At 42.0% G+C, this 24,427-nt stretch overlaps 1 protein-coding gene across 1 annotated transcript in view; it reads right to left on the minus strand.

Annotated features, from left to right (window-relative positions):
- The window catches only part of Dchs2 (dachsous cadherin-related 2), a 222,381-nt gene that overhangs the window by 40,370 nt on the left and 157,584 nt on the right, over positions 1–24,427 (minus strand). The window contains exons 9-13 of the mRNA XM_052180297.1: positions 23,013–23,856; positions 19,347–19,586; positions 10,770–10,904; positions 10,080–10,289; positions 4,430–5,287 (exon numbers count right to left, since the gene is read on the minus strand). Coding sequence (XP_052036257.1) covers positions 4,430–5,287; positions 10,080–10,289; positions 10,770–10,904; positions 19,347–19,586; positions 23,013–23,856 — 2,287 coding nt within the window. The remainder of the gene's footprint in view (positions 1–4,429; positions 5,288–10,079; positions 10,290–10,769; positions 10,905–19,346; positions 19,587–23,012; positions 23,857–24,427) is intronic.

Here is a 24,427-nt window from a genome sequence, read left to right on the forward strand (position 1 = left end):
CGTGAAGAGCAGGGGTAGGGAAAATATGGGCTCTATTCCAAAAAAAGAAAGAGGGACGAGAATTTGAAAATCATAAAGAGAATTACAGGATAGCAGAGAGGTATAAAGAAACCAGAGGTATAAAGATCTGGGGAAAGATGTAAGCACTCAGGGCTCTCTGGTCGCACTGCCCCTCTGCATGGTGAGGGCAAGCAGAAGCTTGGTGAACGTGGCCAGGTGATGAGACCAGCAGTGTTATTCACAGGTGGGAGTACAACTATTGGAAGTCTCAAATCCAGGCAAGGGTTCTAGAAAAGTCTCTGGCAAGAGAGGAATTCTGTTGGGTCAGTCTACTTGGCTCCCAGGAGTTGTGGCCAGGGGCCATTTGAGAGAAGTCTTATTGTCTACACTGAGCTATCCCAGAAACCTAAGAACAAGAAGCAACCACAGGTTAGATCCTCATGAGAGATGGCTTTGAAGAGTCATGGAGAATGGGAGGGTCACATATGGGCAAACAAAAAGGGGCAGTGAGCACAAGAAGTGTTCGGGGAAGGTGGTCCAGCCCTCAGTAGGAGACGCCCTCACTACCTCAGACTAACCTGGGCGTTTGATAAGCTTGGGCCTGGAGTCAATGGGTAGATCAACTCCAGGAGCCTCTACCCACTGTTTACAACTGTATAGTCGAGAGGAGTACTTACCATCCAGAACTACATCCATTAAGCATGATCAATGTGTACTGGATTTTGAAGGTATGGGAGACAAGCCTGCCTGTACAGATCCCAGCATACTTAGGAGACACCCCTCAACTTAAATATTAGCTACCCCAGGATGGACAATCTGGGGACACTCTGTAGAATTGGAAAACCTACCTAGTCCACAGACTACAAAACTAAGTGTGGCAAGAGCAGCCCCTTATGCACAAAGAAAGGAGGCTGCTGAAGTGAAGACCATTCTGACAGATGTCAGACACTTGTACAGAAGGAGGTCATAGGACAAGATACTACTCCCAGTTCAGCTGGCCCTCCCGCCAGACACCCACCTGACACACTTAGATCACCCACAAAGAAGCCACACCAACATGGTGTCATAGGAAAGCAAGTCAGGGTACTGGGGAGATGCTTGCACATTTGTGTTCACTACTCACGACAGCCAAGCTGTGGAAGTAGCTTAGAGACTCATTAACAGATGGGTGTGTAAAAGCAAAGTCAGACTGTATATGTATTGGGGGCTTTACTCAGCTATGAAGAAGGGTAAAACTCTGCCACTTGCAGGAAGGCAGAAGGAACGTGGGTTGTCTGTCTTTAGAAAAATAGGCCAGAGTCAGAAGAATGAGCAGGATGTATCCTCTGATACATGAAATCCATATAGAAGTGGCATCCATTCATACATGATAGTTATGCAGATATGAAACACCATGTAGGGGGGAGAGTTACAGAGAGGGAGAAAAGCCTAAAGGGAGAGAGAGTGTGCATGAGGAGCAACAGAGGGTCAAGGGGAAATAAAGTTGCCCCCTGTCTCCTCTGAAACAGGGAATTTAGGCTTGCGCGCGCGCGCGTGTGCACACACACACACACACACATACACACTCATGTGTGTGTGTATGTTGAGTACATGTGTATGTTACCTGAAAGCAGAAGGCATGAGGGCAACCATTTGGGGGTAGGAAGGAGTCTAGTGAGAGAGGAGAGAGAGTGGGAAGGGGAAACAGGGTTGCTTAGTGGGAAGCATTTATCATCAAGGTGCAATGGCAGAGTCATGAAGTGTCTCAGTAATAGTCATTATTGTGTACACTAAAATTAATGAAATGAAAGTAAAACAATAAATAATAAAGCCAACTAAATTGAGAAATAAAAAAGTGTTTAAAATGGTCAGATCCCATCTAATCCAGTATGAAAACTGGTGGGGGGGATAGGTGGCAGAGGAGGCAGCCCTAGGGCCTGGTTGAGAGACAGGAACAGTATGGGCCTCCAGTCTGGTTCTCCTGCTCATTTGCAGAGCTTTTCTTGTGGTATCTGCTTCCACTGAGGAACGTGAATCTTATCTCCTAAAGGCTTCCTTGTGAAATGGAAACTGGAGTCTTAGCAAATCAGGTTGCTATGGTGAATTCTGACCACTAGCTTGACTGAACTGAAAGGTGTCTAGTTGATTATTAGAGTACACATCTGGCTGTGCCTGTGGAAGTACTTCCACAGAGTCAATGTATGGAGAAGCAAGGGGGAGAGAGAACCTAGCCCAGCTGACAGCACACCAGAGGAGAGGCAAGGGGCCAGTCAGCAAGCAAGCAAGCAGGTAGGCAGGCAGCCAGCAAGCAAGCACACTAGCTCGCTCTCTCTCTCTCTCTCTCTCTCTCTCCATCCATCCATGCCTTCTTCCCTCCTTCCCTCCATCCATCCATCCCTCTCTCCATCCCTCCTTCCCCACATTCCTCCCTCCCTCTCTCAGTTCACTCTCTCTTCTTTGTCTGTTGTGAGGGGTACAACCTTTGTGGCAATGTTCTTTCTCTCCATGAACCCAGAATTCAGGGAGTCAATTAGAAGCTGAAGCCTCTCAAGCCATGTGCTATTTTGTATATATTATTTAAAGTTTATTTTTCATGCTGTTGATATCAGATATGTTCTAATAGTGACACAAAAGAAACCATTACATGGGTGTGAAGTGCTCAAGAATGTTAGCAGATGAATACAGTGTAATGTAAGGACTTTTAGAGTCTTCAACAACTACAAATGTTAAATATGAATGAATGCATTGTAACTTTTTTTTACTTTAATTTTCTTAAAAGAACATTCAACATTTAATACATTAACATGTATTAAAAACATCTGGGGGATGGCTATAGAGTCACTCAGCACATAAGAGCTCTTGTTCGAGAGGACTCAGGTTCAATTCCCAGGACCCATATGGCTGCTCACAAGTGCCTATAACTCCAGTTCTACAGAATCAAATGCCCTTTTCTGGCTTCTGTGGTCACTAGTCAGGCACACATTTGGTACACATACATACATGCAGATGAATCAGTCAAGAAATATGATAAAAGCCGCTTAATGTGATGTGAATTTACAATGATACCCAAAATAATCCACTCAAGATGTCAGGTATCTCTTACTGATATGTTTGAGAGACCTATGGGATTCAAACTTCTTTAACATACTCTATTTGAAGAATACAAAGGTTTAAATTTTAGGTGTACTTGGAGAGAACAAAAATAGTTCCGGAAGTTATAAAATGGCATTTAATAACATTAAGGTCATTCTAGTACTTATTTGATTGATAGCTTGCAATATTTCTAGCCTACTGAAATACAAAACTGAACAGAAAACAATAAATAAGGGAAATCTTTTCCTTATGTTGGATATCACTGCAGTCTGTATTAAACTCATGCTCCAGGAAAGACACGGCTGCTGAAAAATGTCAATCAATGTTTCATGCACAGAGCCTGTGCTTGTCAGAGAACCCAGGACCCACCCTGCGTGGTTACTTGCTCTGATCACACTCAACGGCTCTCCAAGCTGCCCTTCTCTATTTCTTCTTTCCCCTTTCCTGCTGTATCTGCTGGTGCTAGTCCTCCTCTTAGCTGGCACTGTATTCACCCTCCCATGTCAAGTGTATTCTTCAAGGACAGACCTGTCCACCACTCATTACACCTGGCTACTCACAGACGCCAGGTGCCCGCACTGCCGTGTGAGAAGCGCTAACTAGCTTTCTTTGAAGCTTATGTTTTTATAAGTGCATTGTTAGGATATTAAGTGCCATCTAACGGATAGCTGTTTTTACCATACAAATCATCAAATTTAACTCCAGATATTAGAGAGAACTAAAATGATAATCTTATAAGGAGTTAATAACACATGGAATCAGAAGGATGAAGATTCTGACATGTTTATCCTTTAGGTTTGTAAGCCAAGTCTTAAGAAAGAAGGCACAGCTTTAGAAGTGGTTTTGTTTTTGTTATATACTACCCTGACATTTTGTTCCAGACCAGGGCAATATTGCTATGCCTATACTTTGGATATGCATGTTTCCCAAGGTTCTACCATGTTAAAAACTTGGTGAAAACCCAGGGTGACGGTACTCCTGGGAATTGATGCCCCTTCAAGAGGCAGGCCTGTGGCTCACTGTTAGGTCCTGGGAATGTGGAAGTGGACTCTATTCCCACCCTCCCTTCCCACCATGATATTGCCCTCCCAGAGACCCAACACAGCAGGGCCACTCAGCTTTACTTAGAACTTCCAGAGTAACTAAACAAAAGAAGCTTTTGTTTAAATAAGCTGGTTGGTTCAAGTGTTTCACTGTAGTGTTGGAGAACCAATACAATCTCATTGATTATAACTTTCCAGTATCAAGAACTGGTTGGACTCCGAGGTCCAACCTGCAATGGCTATCTTCTGCCGTCTGTATTAAAGCACTGCGTCCTAATTTGTACAATACACAAGAAACTTAAGGATACACTCACCTGGCTCACAGTTTTCAGTCACGAATCCTGTATAGAGATAGTGGCTAAAGGACAGCATCGCATCTTCTCCTTCCGTGTGGACGACCAAGAGGCCCACCGTTGCCCTTGCCGGGGTCCCTCGATCTGTGGCCTTTAACCGCACCCAAATAGGAAAATATTCTGAAGACAGATTCTGCTGAAGTTTAATTTCGCCTGTATATTCATCAATGGAAAATACCGACTGGCTCTCCGCAAAACTAAAAGTAACAGTTCCATTGGGCCCTGCATCTGGGTCACTGGCTCTCAGATGAGCAATGGTCTGGTTTAGGGACAGTGTGGGGGAAATGAAAGCCTCAAGTGGGCTCTCTTCCCAAACGGGATCATTGTCATTAGCATCTGTGACAGATACATGTATGGCGATCACGCTGCTTTTTGCGCCTTGAGTGCTGCGGTCTCTGGCCACAGCCTGGAATGTGTGCTGAGGCCTGGCTTCTCGATCAAGGGTACGGCTAGTTCTCAGGGTCCCTGTTACATGATCAATCATGAAAGTACCGGAAGGCTCCTCCATTAGAAAATATTCCACCTGCCCATTGAGGCCTTCATCTCTGTCCACAGCAGACAGCACCAGAACCACGGTGCCCACCTCAGCATCTTCTCTCACGGAGGACTGATAATGAAGCTCAGGAAAAGCAGGGCTGTGGTCGTTGTCATCCAAGACTCTAACATGCAGCTGCATTGCAGAGCTTCGAGGCGGATTCCCCGAGTCCGAGCACAGGATAGTGAGGGTAAAATTGCTGATCTGCTCCCGGTCCAAAGCACGAGTTGTTGAGAGTTCTCCTGAGGTTGTATGAATTGCAAAGTACTCACCGGTGTTTCCTTCTGTCATAGGGAACAGTTGAAGATCATTAGAAATGGGAAAATAATAACTCCTTGTACTGGCTAGTTTTGTGTGTCAACTTGACACAGGCTGAACTTATCACAGAGAAAGGAGCTTCAGTTGGGGAAGTGCCTCCATGAGATCCAGCTGTGGGGCATTTTCTCAATTAGTGATCAAGTGGGGAGGGCCCCTTGTGGGTGGTTCCACCTTTGGGCTGGTGTTCTTGGGTTCTATAAGAGAGCAGGCTGAGCAAGCCAGGGGAAGCAAGCCAGTAAGAAGCATCCCTCCGTGGCCTCTGCATCAGCTCCTGCTTCCAACCCTGCTTGAGTTCCAGTCCTGACTTCCTTTAGTGATGAACTGCAATGTGGAAGTGTAAGCTCAATAAACCCTTTCCTCCACAACTTGCTTCTTGGTCATGATGTTTGTGCAAGAATAGAAACCCTGACTAAGACAAACTGGTACCAGCGTAGTGGGGTATTCCTGTGACAACCTGACCATGTTTGGGGGAGGACTGTGGAAGGACTTTGGAACTTTGAGCTAGAAAAGCCATTAGACTATTAAGAGCTTGGGAAAGTTCTGTAGGAGCTTGGAAGACAATGTTAAGAACAGTGCAAAACAAATTGCATAACAAATGACACCCATGAAGAAGTATGGAGAGGGTCCTGATCCTGGAAAGGATTGATCTAGCATTGGAAGGGAATATAAGGACAGAGAAAAAGGAGGGAGGTGATTGGAGAAGGGATGGAGAGAAGAAGGTTTATGGAACATATAGGGAGGGGGGATCCGGGAAAGGGGAAATCATTTGGAATGTAAACAAAGAATATAGAAAATAAAAATATTACAAGAAAAAAAAAAGAACAGTGCAAAAGATGGAGGCCTGGTTTGTGAAATTTCAGAGGGAAGATTAAAGACTCTTACAGTGGCCATGTTTTGATTGTGAAGATTCTGTGGTTTTGGTTAGCTGGGGCTGAAGAATCAGCTGTGAGTAACAAGATACCAGAACCACTAAAGCAAACCTTTGTGTTACTGGGACTATTGATGTTGGTTAGCTGGAGCTAAGAAATTAGCAGTGATTAAGAAGAGATCAGCATCACTGAGATGAAATCTTCTTGGAAGTGTTTTCTGAGAGCACAGAGAGTGTGTTCCAGAGATAGCTTTAGTTGGGGAAGTGCCTCCATGAGATCCAGCTGTGGGGCATTTTCTCAATTCGTGATCAAGTGGAAGAGGGCCCCTTGTGGGTGGTACCACCTTTGGGCTGGTGCTCTTGGGTTCTATAAGAGAGCAGGCTGAGCAAGCCAGGGGAAGCAAGCCAGTAAGAAACATCCCTACATGGCTTCTGCATCAGCTCCTGTTTCCTGACTTGCTTGAGTTCCAGTCCTGACTTCCTTTAGTGATGAACTGCAACATGGAAGTGTAAGCTCAATAAACCCTTTCCTCCCCAACTTGCTTCTTGGTCATGATGTTTATGCAGGAATAGAAACCCTGACTAAGACACTCCTTGATAGATAATATACTTATTAATTTAATCATTGAAAATGGTTATTTCCTGGTTATTATATTTTAGCTCTTCTTTAAGTACTGAGAACAATGGAACACAGTAACTTCTCAATATGTGTCTGAGAACATTGCAACAATCGAATATAAACTGATTTGTATTGATATATTTTCCCCTTAACATTAAGATATGTATTAAATTGAAAATAAAACAAGAGTCAGGGATAAGAATCAGGATGCAATGTCCATTTGGTTTGGTTTGGTTTGGTTTGGTTGTTGCTTGTTCTCAATCAAAAATTAACATGTGGAGGCACTGGAGAGATTGCTCAGTGGTTAAGAACTCTTGCTGCTCTCCCAGAGGACCCCAGTACTGCTCCTAGTGCCTACATGGGAGCCCACAATCATCTTTAACTCCCATTCCATATGATGCAATGCCCCCTTCTGGCCTCCACAGGCACTGCATGCAGAGGTACATATACATACATAAACATGTGAAACAACTACATCTATTTTTAAAACACTTATAGCAGGTGAGTTGTAATCATTTTCCATAATGTTTCTTGCTACTGAGTTTATTTCAGTTGTATAGCTTTGCTCTGTTCATCTCTTCTCCAATCCCTGCCACTGCCCATGTGAGTCCTGACACTTTTGTGGGAGTCAGCTGCACATCTGCCCAGTTCTCCCATGACCTCATCAAGATATTTTAACTCATCTCTGTATCTTTCAAAAATGTGTTCTTTACTATCATCCATGGTACCAACTCTATTGAAAGTTATAATTGAACACAAAGACAAAATGTCTCAAAGTCATCTGGGTAGATTACAGAATCTAAAAATGGTTCAAAGACTCATGGGTCATATTCTTGAATGAGTGAGTGGATCAAAGTACCAAGCTCAATGGTATGGGCCCTTATTAGTTTGAAAGCACTTAAAGCATATGGGAACTAAGTGTTCAGAGAAAATGATCACAATAGCTAGTGTGCGTGCTCAGGGGGGAAAATCTGCATCCAATGTGGGGATAGACATATTGTGTACCTTTGATTGAGAAAGCAATCACTTGCTCATCCAACACTCAAGACCTTAGTAAGTGCCAAGTATGAGCTCTTATTATATGCTACAAATATGCTCCCAAGGCCTTACAATCCAGGAAGGGTGGATTGGGACACAGACATTAGGGTATGCTCTGAAAACTCACATTCAGATGGCTGTGAATGGACTCTGTATATATAGCCTGTCAGCGTGGCCTCAGAAATGCTATTGGAAACAACACCTAAGCTGTTCATCCTTAAATGGGAAGAAGCAAGACATTTTAGAGACAGTAGTCTGTGTAAAGCAGACTGTAAGTGCCTTGGAGCAATTAAAACAAAACTGGCTTCCCTGGGAGTGTGCGTGTAGCATATAAGGAGTGTGTTGTCACAAGTGAAGGCATGGCTTTTGGAGGAAAGCAGGGTCAAACCTCAAATGACCCATAGTTCATTGCAGAACCTGAAGAAGAGAACTAGAAGGAATTTAGGCAGAGCCAGGAGTCAGGTTTCTGTTTTAAGAGCAAGACTGAGGAATCGAGGTAAGAGTTTATGAGAACATGGAGTTTTAGGAGGTATGTAAGCTACACTTAAGCAAGAAGGAAAGGATTGAGCAATAATACACCAAGAGGAAATAGGCACATTCTAGGAGTGCAAAGGCAGAAAAGTAAGACACAGGAAGGAAATAACCATGACTTAGCTTAGGTAAATGTTACGGTTTATATGTACATTTATGGTTATAGGTAAACTTGACTTTGAATTGGCCACATACAACATGTATTACGAACTTGACTCTAAGGTGATGCAGTTACACAATGGCACCTTTAAGACACAGCCTGGTGGGTCCGTAGGGCAGGGGGAATGTGCCCTTGAAGCAGATTGTGGAAGCCTTCATTTTCTACTCCTGTGCCCTGGCTTATAATGCAAGCAGGTTTAGTCTAGTTGGTCATATGTAGTTGCCATAATATTCCACTACAGGCCTAAAGCAATGGCCCAACCAATTGTGAACTGAAAGCTCTGAAGATGGACCCTAAGTAACCTTTTCCCCTTGCAAGTTAATCATGTCAAGTAGCATGTTATTGCTACAAAAGACTAAATGAAAAAAAAATGTTTAGATCAGTCACTCCTAAAGTAATGTCTGAGCATGTCAGGGAATACACAATTCAAAGCTTTCTAGGGAGTGTCTACAAACAAATAGCTTTGAGGAAGTCCCAGATCCATAGCTTGTTTGCCCTACTGATGAAACTGTTTTGACTGAGAACCCATTTAGTATACTGATTATGTTTTTGTCACCTTGACACAAAACTAGGGTCATCTTGGAAAAGGGAACCTCATAGATAAAATGCATCCACCAGATTAGCCTGTATGTAAGTCTATGGGGACATTTTCTTGATTAGTGATTGATGTGGGAGGGCCCGGCCCACTGTGGGCAGTGCCACCCCTAGGCAGGAGTCCTGGGTTATATAAGACAAGGATCTGAATGTGAGCTGCCAGGAGCAGGCCAGTAAGCAGCACTCCTCCATGGTCTCTGAATCAGTGTCTGCCTTGAGTTCCTGCTCTGACTTCTGTGCATGATGTACTATAAGCTACAATATGAAATAAACCCTTTCCTCCCCAAGTTGTTTTTAGTCATGGTGTTAGTCACAGCAACAGAGAAGCAAATTATGATACCTAGGATCATAAATAAAGATTTGCTCTCCCATACTCACCTTTATTATCACCCTCTTCTCAAGTAAAAACAAAAAGGTATACTCCCAGAAGACCAAGAGGCTGGGTAGGAACCCTTGAGAACAGGATTTCAAGACCAACCTGGGTAACATTATGAGACTTTTAGAAGGGAGGGAGGGAGGGAGGAATAAAGAAAGGAAAGAAAGAAGGGAGGAAGGAAATCACACATTCATAAACTAGAAAAACAGAATCCATTAGTTATGATACATTTCCAACATACTTTTATATTTTTTTAAATAAACTGTTAGTGAAAACTGGGACAGTATCCTTGATATTTTAATCTTTCAATAATCAACTCAACCTAAAATCTGTATTTGCCCTGGTGTTGGCACAGAATCAAACACAGAAGAGCTTTCAAGATGACGACCTTAGAGAACTTGGAGGGTCCAGGGTGGCTGTGTGAGAAGCAGAAGCCCAGGAGTGGGGAGCAGCAGTCCTCACTGGGTGTGGATTTTGTAGGAAAACACAACACACACCAACACATTAGACTCACCAGACCATCTCCATGGCTGGTCAGTACCCAGAGAGAATGCTAGCAATCCAATACTCACCAGCTATGTGAAAGGTGACAGCACCGTTGTTGCCGGCATCCCTATCAAAAGCCAACACAGTGTACACAACCTCTGGATCTTGGTTTTCTAGAATTTCAATGTCATGATGGAGGGTAATAAGCTCTGGGGCATGGTCATTTTCATCTTCAATGGTGCAGATGATGGCCGCAGTGCTGGACAACGGAGGAACACCACCGTCTCGCACAAGTACTGTTGTGGAACACAAAGGAGGATGGGGTGTGGCTGTTAATACTCACTGAAGACATTATTCTGGCTATCCAGCATGAGAATGAACTAACTGGGTGGTCTTGGGTTGATCACATTCATTTAAAGATGTCCTACAGAACTCTTAAATATCAATGTAGAGAAATGGCTCGGTAGTTAAGAGAAATCACTCTTCTTTCAAAGGCCTGGACCCAGCACCCACATTAGGAAGCTAAGAGCCCATGTGTAACTCCAATTCAAGGGGATCAGACAACCTTTTCTGGCCTTCTTGGGGACTGTATACACATGGTGCACATCCAGACAAGCAGGCACACACATATATGTACATTTTTAAATAAAAAAACCTTTACAAAAGAAATGCTAAATCTCACCAATAATCCTTCTGGATCCTTTGAGGTTACACTACAGCAGCAGGGGTGGGGGGGGTGGGGGGGGGAGGGGGAGGGGATTGGGCAAGTCCCTTACCTCTAAGCCTGAAGATTCCTTGAGCTTCCCGGTCAAACGTGACAGTTGTCACCACCTCTCCTGTGTCAGGATTGATCTCAAACAACCCAAAGGCAGGCCCTGGCATGATTTCAAACCAATGTTTGGAATTGACTCCTTAAGGAAAAAAATGAAGCAAAACTCAGCAGTTCTCTCCTTGGGTAAATGATATATTCATTTTCATATAAATACATCAGACTGAAGAGCAAGATGATTTTTTAAAAGTCTTCTGATTAAAGTAGAAGACAATATCTCTGTCAGTTCTTCTGGAATAAAGGCCTCGTGACTCAAAATGCTTGGTTTTCAAAAGCCTTATGAGACTCACCCACAGTGAATGTTTGGGATTTTTTCCTTCCCATAAAGTTTTTCTTAGGAGTGAGCAACTCCACAACTTAGTCCTAATTACTCCCCCTAACACCCCTGATTGTGATTTAATGACATAATTGTGAACTTGTGGGGCAGATGACAATTTCTGTAGATTGGCCTCTATTTAAAAAGTCTGTGCTCAGCTGTAAGACTGTGTTTATTCTCAACCTCAGGCGGCAGGCCCACGGGGTTGCTCTGTGGTTATTCTTGCTTTGTTTTGTGTTTAACCTAGCAGCCGGCCTCCTATCTGCAGTGAGAAGCAAGTGCCACACCACATTGTTATGTGCTGTGAAAATAATTCCTCCCATTTTTGTGGTTGTAAGTAGTTACTTGCCTATCCCTTCTCACACCCTTGTAATTGTCCAGGACAAACAAAAGAATAAGAAAATAGAAGAGAAATAGGGACCGCTTAGTCTAATCCCATTACCTTACTAAGCAAGTTGGAAGCTTCTGTCTGCGGATACTTAGTGCAATCTTCCCCATGACACAGATAAAAAGATGTGTGTGTGTGCCCAGTTGCTTCTGTGTGTGCATGGCACTATCTGATGTCAGACCTCAATACCTGCAGCCCCATGACCTCTTCCTTGAAAGCACCCCCTCCCCAGTGGCTTTCTTCCCTCTGAGTATCACGCCATCAAACTTGCCTCTTCCCCATGTCTTGTGACTCTTGGTTGAAGATTCCCAACAGGGCTTTTCTCTGCTCTCCTTTTGCTACTCACAGATGCTGAGATAAAGAGAAGGTCCCAACGGCTCAGGCTGAGGCCACAGAAGTGGCACCATCATCTATGACTGTCCTCAGAGCTCTTCTGTAATGCCTCCCACCAAACACATTGTCTAACCCCCACCCCCAGGCTCCTTTGTGTTTCTCAGAAAGGAAAAAAGAAAACTATTGAGTTTTCTCCATCATCCAAAACTATGTTCAACTCAACCTCTTCCTGACCATCCTAATGGCAGAAGTAATTCTCCAATTGTTCTGGCTTGGAATTTTCTTGAATTTTCTAGTCTTCCTTCTATATTTTTTTCTATCTACTTAAGCTATAAGAATTAAGTCCTTCTCAATATTGCCAAATTTCCCTTAAGGATATTGTCCACTCTCTGAAGCCAACTTCAAACCACTGTCACCCCCAGCTATTCTTTCTACTGTGAGCAATGCTTTTCTGATTATAAAACCTAGTGGCTATCCTTAGTTCTTATCTATTTTAGCTTCTCCATGATATTATCAATTCCTAGCTGATATCTAAAAAAGATATAAAGGAACAAGAGAAGAAAAACACATAGGAAGAGGAGTAAAAATAAAAATAAATTATCTGTGTATTTTTTTTTTGTTTTGGTGTTCGGTGTGGAATTTAGGGTCTCACGCATGTTAGTCAGACACACTATGACTGAGATAAAATCCCTTGTTGTTTCTGTATGTCATATTTTTCTCCTGGTTTCCAGAGTGAGATAAAAATGGCTTATTCTGGATATAGTTTAATTAGCGTCTTACTCTAATGGCTGGAGGTAGAGCTGAATACACGTTCATCTAATTGTTCCTAATCACTGACTCCAGGTGACATCAGTATCTGTATTGAGCTTCAATTATTTGTTTAGTTAACTCTTTCCTTCTTTTCTTCTTCTTGCCCTCCCTTCCTTCCTCCTATCTTTCCTTCATTCATTCAGTCCTCTCTTCCTCTCCCCTCTCATTTCGCCTCTCCCCTCCCCCACCCCCCCACCCACCCACCCCCCCGCCTTGTGCTCAATTATCCATGCACATTTATTTATAGACCTGGAATAAATATTGTTAACTATCTTGGTCTGTAGAGCCCTTTTGTGTGTGATATACAATAAATCTGAGTTATAAAGAGTGATGGGACAGACTCCAGGAGGAAGTAGATTCGGAGAATAAATAATACGTTCATTGTTTCGTTCAGTTGAGCATGCAGCATTCTAAGGGAAAGAGCAGGTGATTAAAATGTAGTGCTGTGAGGACCACAAAGTCTGTCTCCCCACAAGGCTTATAGTACAGCACTCAGGACAGACAAGTAAGCTTGCAAGTACAAGTCTTCATGATATGATATGATATGACTGGCTAAGCCTTCTGTAGAACCATGAAGATGAACAGGAGTTACCCAGTAAGAAGAAAGAACATAGGTGCGTTCAGAATGAAATCCACACACTTCACCAGCATCCACAAAGTCTCTCGTGACGTGAACCCTGCTTATTCCTCCACTCTTCTCACGACTCACACCCTTGCTATGTTCCTGCCCTCCTTACTTTCTTTCTGCTCTCTGAACATACTAAGTTTCATTTTCCTTGCAGCCTCTGGAGTTTCCATTTCCTATTGGTTCTTCCTTCACTGTTTTATAAGACAGTGCTTAAACTACTGGGTCTCAAATCTAAACCTATGTTGGCAAGCTCTGGCCTATGACAATGGAGTCTGAGACTACAGCTCTCCTTTACCCAGCAACTTCTTACCTTCAAAGACTTGTCACAAAGGGACACTGGAAGGAGACTGAAAGTCCAAAGGAGAAAGGGCTAGGGCATGATTCAGCAGTTAAGAGCACATGCTGTTCTTATAGTAGACCTAGGTTCGGTTCCCAGAATCTATACAGTCACTCACAACCATTTGTATCTTCAGTTCAACCACATGCCCTCTTCTGGCCTTGGTGGGCATTTTACACACATCACGAATATACATACAACCAGGCCAAACAGCCACAACAAAATAAAACAAATTAATGAGTATTTTAAAGGGGACAAATTGGACTTTCTTCTTTCTAGTGGCATATTGTATCAGCAGTGTCCATTTAACATTTCAGATTCTGCAGAACTCTGTCCCATTAACTCCAGATTCTGCAAGGTCCCTCCTCTTACAGTCGGTCTTCTGAGTTTCAAACCTTCTCATTATGAATCTAAGTAGCAGTTGTTCCAGACTCAACTCTCACTTCTCGCCCCAACCTTCACACTGTCTCCTGGATCACTCAGCTGTCCAGCAACATTATTGTACCATCTAATCTTCTTGGCTGAACATAACTGGCAAGAACATTTGTCAAAAGGAGAAGGGCCTGCATAGCATGGGATCTGGCCTCTTTGTCCTTGAATAGAGTGCTGGTGTCTTGTTACAGGAGAGAGAGAGAGAGAGAAAGAGAGAGAGAGAGAGAGAGAGAGAGAGAGAGAGAGAGAGAGAGAGAATACCAGTAAATCATCACTTTTGTGATAGAACAGATAACCAAACGCTTGGGTTGGACTATGAAGAAGTGATCATTAAAAGACTCAAAGTGGTTAGGGAACCAAAAGTCAGTATAAGTGACAGAAAGCAAATTACAAGTTGAAGTTTTAAACTTGGCAGCTTGGTTTATAGAAGATTGCCAATCTACTGTGAGAGCATCAAGATAAATGTTCTTGAACATACTGTGTCTCTGCATCAAACAGTGGATACACAATAGAGACAATGGGATGCAGAAGTCCACTAACACCCACAGCCAGAGTCTGCAGTGTGGCGGGCAACAAAACGGAAACCAAGGTTATAAATTGATAAAAAAGAATTCATATTGATACAAACCTGGGGAATATATATAAAACCAATCTAAACTACATGAGAAAGACCTATGTCTTAAAGCAGAATATAACACTGGATTGTGTTTCCTGTCTACTAGGAATAATACATATTATTTTGTTTTCCAACTAGGATACAATGCCCACACCCTCAGACATTGCTAAATCCAAAAGAGGACATGCTTCACTTATTGTTGTGGGGGAATGAATAAATAAATAAATAAATAAATAAACAAATATATTTCAAAGACAACCTGAAGCCATTTATGACTCATGAGCTTTGCTATTGAATGCCTACATCGTATCTCTGGCTACCATAAGAATCTGGTCTAAAAGAAAGCAAAATATACTACATCCAAGTCTTTAGTGTAGAACGGAAATAGTCAACAAATACAACGAAATCAGAGTTTAGACCAAAGTTTTAACAAAGATTGTCTCAGCATGAGTGAGATAATGGTTGGTACTTATTCATTTCCCCCTTTCTCTAAGTACATTTATAGTTGGAATCTATAGAGAAAATCTACATAGTATGGGTCTCTATTTTCTATAGAGAAAATCTACATAGTATGGGTCAACCAAATACCAACGAAAGGCCAACAGGACATTAGTAAGAGGTTAGCACAAGTAGATTACACCTACACTTAGCATGTTACGGTGGTTCCTCTAGCAACAGCCTCAGAGTGTGAAGTTCAAGATTTTACATTCCCAATGGCCCAACTCCCCTCTAAATGCCTCTGTTAGAACATGCTCAAAAATGAAAGTTTCTGGAATCAGGAAGAAAATGAATTAGACTGGATGGTGCCAGAAACCTATAGGTTTCTAATGCACCTCTGGGCTGGGCTGAACCTAAAACCAGCAAGGGAGCTGTTGGTAAAGATTCAGAGATCAGACTGATGAGCAAACACAGCAGAGTTCACATGAGCAACTGGTGGATACTTGCATCAGTCGATGGCCAGAAAGTGACAGTGTGCTTGCCCAGCAGGAGAAATACCATGATCAAGAAGTTGACATTACGTTCTCCAGCTCCATCCATCTGTCTAAGAAGTTCATGAATCCATTGTTTCTAATGGCTGAATAGTACTCCACTGGTGTGCATGGGGAGGGGAAGTGGGATGGGGGGGTTGGGGGCATAACCAGGAAAGGGGATGACATTTGAAATGTAAATAAAGAAAATATCTCATAAAAAGTCAAAACAACAACAAAAAAGAAGTTGACATTAAAAGCTTAATAGCCAGCTCTCTGTCTGCTTTGAGAGAAGTTATTACAAACTGCCATCTATTCAGATATTTTAGTATCTAGGGATGGGGATGAACATCATGATAGAGTACTTGCCTAAGATGTTCCAACCTCTGGTTTCATGCCCAGATAACAACAACAACCACAACAGCAACAATAATAATAATAATAATTTAGCCTCTTTGTCCTTTGATTTAATGGGCACATGTATGACCTCTCTTGGAAAGTGTACACAATAGCTCTTATGAGGAGAACCATGGTGTACTCCAAAGTCTGAGAGCTGAGGGATTCCTCTTTAACGTCTTCCCTTCATTCTAAAACATGTTTTCTCCTACATTTTACACATCTGATGTTAGATGCATATTATGAATAGTGGTGTTTGTGCTTTTCCCTGATTCTGAGAGTGGGTTTGAAGGACACAGCTGTACCTCACACACAGAGAAATTCCTGTCAGGGTACTGAAGTACCTCACACAAAGAGAAAGTCCTGTCTGGAGACCATATGTAGTTTATTCAGGATGGCACTGGGTACAGAGGACATTTTCATGGAATAGAAACTCCCAACTTACTGACCAATGCACTGTTTTTTACCAGAGTGTTATGTTTCACCACTACTGAGCAAATACCACAACCCCAGAGCCATCTGCCCTGTGAGTGAGGAGCCTCTTCCTCGGGGGACCCAGGGCAGCCACAGTCATCTTTGCACACTAACAATGGGGCTCTTGTTGGGGGACGAAATGCTGGGGACATTTTAATACCTCAGTTAAAACTAGTAGTTGGGTTTTTTTCCCTTTTAATACAAGAAAAAAAAATCCTCCTAGATTTAGAGTGAGTCACACAATATAAACATTCAAATCCCTTTGGACTTTGAATGCCAAACAGCACTGAGTGCTTACGTTTCAAAAAATCTGCATTCTAGAATGCCAGAACACATATGCTCAGCTCTCTGGTATTAAGTAACACTATAGTATTTCTTTAATACATACTATAAAGTAAACCATTCATAAATTCCAACCCGATGCCAGTTATGTTAAAATCTCGAGTACGTCATTTAATTCTCATGCATAATCCTGTTTCATTCTTTTAACCCACTAAATGCAAAATGAAGAAAAAGAAAAGGAAAGGAAAAGAAAACACAAAAAGATCCAGAAGAAATGTATTCAAATAAACATGCACACACACACACACACACACACAAACACACACACACACACACACACTCATATGTATTTACAAAAACACCTGCTTAACAGCTTAACAGTTCTGGCTTCATCAAAAATATAGTAGATATAGTACTTGTGTGAAATCCTCAAAAAAAATTTTTTTTAAATTTTCATCAATTTGTTAAGAAAAAACAAAACAAAGTTTTTCAGTAATCCAAACCCATCTCCAAGACATGTCAGCTTAGATGAAGTTTGGGAGGATGTTAAGTTCAGACATCCAGAAATGAAAAGCCACAAAAATAATAGCTGTGCATCTAAATTTTCAGTTGTAGTTTTGATGTCTATAATGATAAGGTTTCAACTCAAATATAATCAATAGGTCACAAAAGAAAGTAACTAACTTCGCAGCAAAAAAAGAAAAAAGAAAAGAAAGGAAGGAAGGAAGGAAGAAAAGAAAGAAAGAAAGAAAGAAAGAAAGAAAGAAAAAAAGAAAGAAAGAAAGAAAGAAAGAAAGAAAGAAAAAGAAAATTGGAAGGATTTGGTTATGGAAGTCTTGTTAATAAATTCAGAGAGGGGGTAAGAGATTTTCCTCTTTTCAAACAAAAGAAAAGGAAATGTCTTCAGTAGAATCCCATACAGAAAATAAAATTAACGAAGTGTGGCCAAGGGGGAAAAAACTACGGGCTGGTCTGCTGCTCCTAGGCGGTGGGTTCAGCTTATGCAGTCCTGCGGAGGCTGTTGCTCATGGTTACAGCAGGGAACCGCGGACCAGAACATTGCTGAACTAGGACCACTGTGAAAGGCGCGGCTTGCATGTGTTCCCCATTGTTCCTATCACCCAAAAGCAAACAGGGCTGGAGAAGTGCTAACTTCTAAGCAGGGACTGAGAGCAGCTGTGGGCATGCTCTGATCTGTCTGAGTACAGAAGGAAAAGTCTTTGATCACACTGCCCCTCTCTGGTCAAAGAGGGAAAATAACTCACGCCCTTGAAAAGAGTCCCTGAGCATGTTAGACAAATTCACATCAAAGGCTTATTGTTGCACAGTGGTGTTTCCCAAGGGACCAGAGCAGCTGAGCAATATAGAACTTAGTTTGAAAGCTAAAGAAATCTATCATTTACTCTTCTGATCAACATTTAGGGGAGAAACACCACCAAGAGCACTCTCCGTGTTGTGGAAATGTAAGTGCAAATCTTAACATATCTAAGTTTTAAAGACTGGCTAATTGAATGGTTTGCACTAATTCTGATGGGAAAACTCAGAAAATGCTGTTAATAGCAAAAGCTGAAACACTGATATGTCAATATTATCACTATTTAGCTTAAAACAAAAACAGAATATCATTAAATCTACTGTGCCTTAGACATCCAAAGAGTCTCAGTGATGTTCAGTAACAAGTTGGAGACAATGGATTCCCAGACACAGTAACTGTTCATTTTAGATTTGTGTGTCTCTATTCTGTGCTCATTATAAGGGTAAAAACTGGAGTTAACATTGCTATTTACTGTGCCAGATATTCACACAATCTTTCTTTTCACATAGTAACACCTTCATACTTATAACAGGAAGGCACACTAAGCACTTCTTGTCTCCATTTTATAGACAAGAAGAACAGAGTTAGTAACTTCTTCCAAGTTGCACAGGATAAGAAAGAGATAATTCTAGGATTCAAACCTAGGCTGTGTGACATCAGCCCCATAGCTCTTGGAGCGAGCCTGTCCCACAGTGATGAGATGAAGAAGCACTAGACTTCACATGCTCAGTGCATCTGGTGTGCTGAGATAAATGTGACCCCATGGGCACCTCTGTTTGCTGCATCAGTGAATCAATGAAGTATGTGTTAATTAGGCATGTGCCACTCCAAATAATAATAAAGATTAATACAAACATATGCTAGGCAAACACCAGCATCATCTATAGCTTTTCATTTCAGGTATGTTGCTGAAAATACTTGGTATTTGAGGTAAGTAGTAACTCCATTTGCCCTTAACTATTATTTTTCTTAATTTGCTTACTATTAGTGTGTGTGTGTGTGTGGTGTGTAGCACACATGTGGAAGTCTGAAAAGAACACCCCAGGATCATTTATCTTCTTCCATCATGGGTTCCAGAAATCCAACACAGGTTGTTGGACTCCCCGGCAAGCATTTCCCTACTGTGTTATCTATGTCTTTCACAGGCTGCTCTCTCTCGAGTCTACTTTTATCCTAACTGATAACTCGCACGCGTTTGTGTAGCATCGACTACCCAGTCTCCACATTACCTGAGTCAGTGTCTTCAGCTTCCACTCTTGTAACAAACGCCCCTGGACTTTGGTTTTCTTTAACCGAAGTTTCATACAGAAGTTGCTTAAATACTGGTGTCTCGTCATTTACATCAAGGACAGTGACTGTCAGAGTCTGGGAAGATGAACGTGCTGGCGTGCCACCATCATGGGCCATGAGGGTCAGGATATGCTGAGTTTTTGCTTCGTAATCCAAAGGACAAGCTGTCCTCAGCAAGCCTGCTTTGAAAGAGAAGACATGGCGGGCTGTGGGTGTTGTTTGTCTTAAGGCTGCTTACTCTACCACAGCTTATGTCGCATTACTCGATTGAAAACTCACTTTTCTTTGCTAGTGAATGAATCATAAAAGAGGGAATGAAATGTATTGAGCCAACTTTATATCCGTATATTATCTACAACAGAAAGTTAATGTTCTTAGTCAGAAAGCCAATTGAAGTTGTAAAGACAGATGACAAATTTAAAAGTCTATCCTATACAATTATCTACTGAGGTCTACAACAAAGTCATTAGTCTATACAACATTTCCTCACCTTCACAGGTATCAATGATACTAATAACCTACAGTCTGTGATGCATGGCATACTTAGAAGTAACCAGGTTATAAAAATGTGCATATCACTCCACTGTTCAGACATTTAATTTCTGTTAAAGAGGTGCCATCCTTATACTGATTCTTGTTACCTGACACTTGCTTTATTAACAATAAAGGGTAAACACAATGTTTTGCAACACAGACAATAAACTTCACAACAGCCACCTTTCTATCCTACTGTATTGAGCCACATAACTCTGTGTATGTGCAGTGTTTTACACAGACAGCCAATTATAAAATAATAACTGTTGCATATTTCTTTTTAGGATGGATGACTGCCTCCTTAATGTTTTCTTCAATTAATTAAATATTGAGTCAGATTTTTAAAATAGTTGTTTAATAATTACTCATCATTATATACACCAAGGAGATAGAAAAAAATCACTCTGCCATTTATTTTTATTAGAAACATGAGTCTTGAAAGAGAAAAAAACTCCCATCTCATATGGATACATTCTTCAATTATCATTTTATGTCTTTGCAAAATACCTCAAAAGAAATAGCCATTGTAATTGCTCAAGATTCATGAGGCCGGCATTATTAAGACACAATTCAAGTTTATTATTTCTTTTTAACAGGCTGAAACAGACCTTCCTTGGGCATCTTGGAAAGCATGTAAAGTACCATTAAATCAGCTCTGAGGAGCACTTGCAGAAACCATCAGCCTGTGTCTGGAGAATCTCTTGTCAGCTGGGCACTTAGGTGGTGTTCATGTGAGTCTCAGAAGGGAACCACATGTCAGGATTTGAGAAATGTTCTGATAAAATTTCCCAGCAGACTAGAGTCAACTATGCTCACAACTTCCAAACCTGACATATTGACTCTCATTCCAAATAATGTTCTTCACAGCTGGCCAAATAGTTTACATCTGAGACCCCCCCCCCCCCCCGCCTTAGATACGTGTTGAAATCACTATTTTACAGACAATTATATTGTAATCCATAAGTTTCTTAAAGGACCTGAAAAATCAGATAAAGAAAAGTTCCATTTCCAAATTCACAGGATTGAGGTTTTTTGTATATTCTTTTCTCGTGTCACATTTTAAAATGAGCATAGTGGGTGGCACCTGACAACACAGTGACCGCGAGACCTCTGAACTGGCAGTGAGTGGCATTTGTACTTGAGTAAAAATTAAAGCAAAAATCAAAACGCTGCAACTGATGTGAAAAACAATGTCCCTGATGAGCAAGAGAATCAGCCATTAAAACCTGTCATTTCTGTCATTTACAGTGCTGATCAAGGTCGGCTTACACAACTCAAGGGCGCACTTGCACACCAAAGCCCTTGCATGATGTTCTTGGTTTGGTATGCTCCACTTTGCATTATTTCTAGTAGCATTCTCTACCTCACAGACTCACAGTTGTGATTACTGAGCCTTCAGCCAGAAAGGCCCAAAAGATACAAGCTAGCTACAAAGCATTTAATATCAGCAAACAGTTCAAGTATAGTTCTTCAAATACAATGTCTGTGCGTGCTCTCTCTCTCTTTCTCTCCTTCCCCCTCCCCCTCCCCTTTCCCTTCCCTCCCTCCTCTTCTTCTTCCCCCTTCCCTCCCTCCCCCTCCCCTTCCTCTCCCTCCTCTTCCCCCTCCCTCCCCTTCCCCCTCCCCCTGTGTCCCTCTCCCCTCCCCCTCCCCTTCCCCTTCCCTCCCTCCTCTTCCCCTTCCCCCTTCCCTCCCTCCCCTCCCCTTCCCTCCCTCCTCTTTCCCTTCCCCCTTCCCTCCCTCCCCTCCCCTTCCCTCCCTCCTCTTCTCCTTCCCCCTTCCCTCCCTCCCCCTCCCCTTCCTCTCCCTCCTCTTCCCCCTCCCTCCCCTTCCCCCTCCCCCTGTGTCCCTCTCCCCCTCCCTCCTCCCTCTCCCTCTCTCCCTCTCCCTCTCCCTCTCCCTTTCCCTCTCCCTCCTCTCCCTCCTCTCCCTCTTCTCCCTCACCCTCTCCCTCTCCTCTCCCTCTCCCCCCTCTGTGTGTGTGTGTGTGTGTGTGTGTATGTGTGTGTGTGTAAGTTTGGTGTGTGTGATGAGTGTAAGCATATTGCATGTGTGTGTGCATGCATGTGTATGGTGTGTGTATGAGTGTGAGTATGTGAGTGTGAGTGTGAGTGTGAGCATGTGCGTGTGTGTGTGTGTGTGTGTGTGTGTGTGTGTGTGTGTGTGTGTGTGTGTTACATCTCTCTAGGAAGAGTCTGTCACATAACAACTATCAGGGTAGCACTATTATAGAGCAATAAACAAGAAGAATTGGTAGGGATGCATAAAAATCAAAACTCTTGCACACTATTGGAAAACAGTATGATAATTCCTCAAAAAAAATATTTTCTAAAGAATCATAAGCCCCATCTTTCCAGAGAAGTTACAGCAGTTTTAAGATTCTTTTACTTATAATTAAAGTATCATACATCCCAACAACACCACTTCTGGATATTTATTTATGCAAGAGAATTGAAATCATGGTCTTGAGAAGTAGTGGCAATGTCAATAGTCAAAGTTACAAACAACCCAAAAGTCTATCAGCAGACGGGTGGGGACAGAAAATACAATACAGGCAAGCAACGGTCCTTACAAAGCATGAATGAATTTTGTCATGTGTGATGGCAGACCTTGAAGACATTGTGCTGACTGAAATAAGCTAGTCATGCAACGACAAACACTGCATGATCCCATTTATCAGTGCTACCTAAAATAATCAGATTTATAGAATTATCAAGAGGAGTGGTGTTTGTCTGGATGCATAGAGGAGGAAATGAGGAAAAATGGATTAGATTAAGTAAAAAGTGTGAAATTTAGAGCTCTATTGTATAGCACCGAGTCCACAGTCAAGAATAATATATTCTGGAAATAAAAATGTTAGGAGTGTTAAATTTTCTTTCAGCAAAGTTGGGCATAGTGGCATACTCCTACAATCCCAGTACTCAGGAAGCAGAGGCAGGGGGATCAGGAATTCAGTGTCACCCTCAGCTACACTGTGACTGTGAATTCATCTTGAGATATAGGAGAACTTGTCTCAAAGGAAACGTTTAACGAAACAAAATAACATAGAAGAGGCATCCGGAGCACTGTACCTGACGCGCTGTCTAGCACGAAGACCATGTCATCATTTCCTGCGAGGATGCTGTATGCTACTTCTCCGTTCATCTCTGCATCTGGATCCTGGGCACTTATGCGGTGCACCACAGAACCCACTTCAGCATCCTCTCTCACACAGGTGCTGGGATGGGATACAAAGGTGGGGCTGTGGTCATTCACATCCAAAATCACCACCTCTGCTACCAGTGACCTCCATCGCCGATCTGTCACATTCACGGCCTGATCCGACGCAGTTATAGTTAAAATGAAAGTTGGAACATTTTCTCTATCCAGGGGAGATGCAGTTACCAATGCACCAGAGGAGGGGTGGATGAGAAATGGGTTTGTTCCAACATGGCTGGATTCTGCAAAGTATTGTATTCTACTGTTCAGAAAACTGCCATCGCCATCTTTGGCATTGAAGACATACACTAGAGTCCCTACAGGGGCATCCTCCTCTACGCTTATCACAATGAACTCATCCTGAAAGGATGGGTAATGTTCATTCTGGTCTTCCACATCAATGCTAAGGAAGGCTGTGCTGTGCCAGGCAGGGCTTTGGCTGTGATCTTTAGAAATCACCCTGATAAGATAATGGGACGCCATCTCGTAGTCAAGTTCCTTAGTTAGGAACAAATCTCCTGTCCAGCTGTCAATTTCAAAGTGGTCATCCTTGTCCTCGGCAACAACACTGAAGTGTAGCCTCCCACTATGGTCCTGTGGAAGGGGATCGGGTGACTTCATCAGGCTCATGATTTTTGAAGGCTTCGTGTTTTCTGGGATAACTAAATGTCGGATATTCTGAGACATAAAAACCCTCCCTTTGGAGAGTGGTATCACCTAAAATAAGAACAAAAAGAATGTTGATATGGAGTATTTAAAACTAGCTCCAAATATCACTATTAAAAGGTAAGTTTAAACATCAATATATATTATGACTTTATGTTGGAAGCTGATTTCCATTTGTGTTTTATATATGTGTTAATGGTTGAGAAAACACCCTTTATTAGAATTCTGACATGTATCAAAAGATAAAATTTGCTCTACATAGGAGATAAGAGAGTACACCTTTTAGCTTGCTGTGAAACATGAATGACAGTTTTGTGAGGCTGGGCCATCGTTCTGGAATGGACATGGTAATTCTTCAATGTGAATGTTGGACAGCTAATTCTCCAAATTATCCCAAATCCTAGAGACCAACCTAGCTACCATGAGACCTTTGGGCACTGAAATTGTGAGTCTTTGTTGAAACAAAAAACCAAAAGTATGGCCACATTAATTTTTCTCATAACCAACACTTTAATTATGAAAGACATATTTTGAAAACATTAGTCTTGTGGAAGCAAACTCTTTATTATTATATACATATATGCTTATATTATATTTATACTGTGTTAAAATTACTTAGCAT

This window comes from Apodemus sylvaticus, chromosome 4 (genome assembly GCF_947179515.1).
Source record: "Apodemus sylvaticus chromosome 4, mApoSyl1.1, whole genome shotgun sequence".
NCBI classification, from domain to species: Eukaryota; Metazoa; Chordata; class Mammalia; order Rodentia; family Muridae; genus Apodemus; species Apodemus sylvaticus.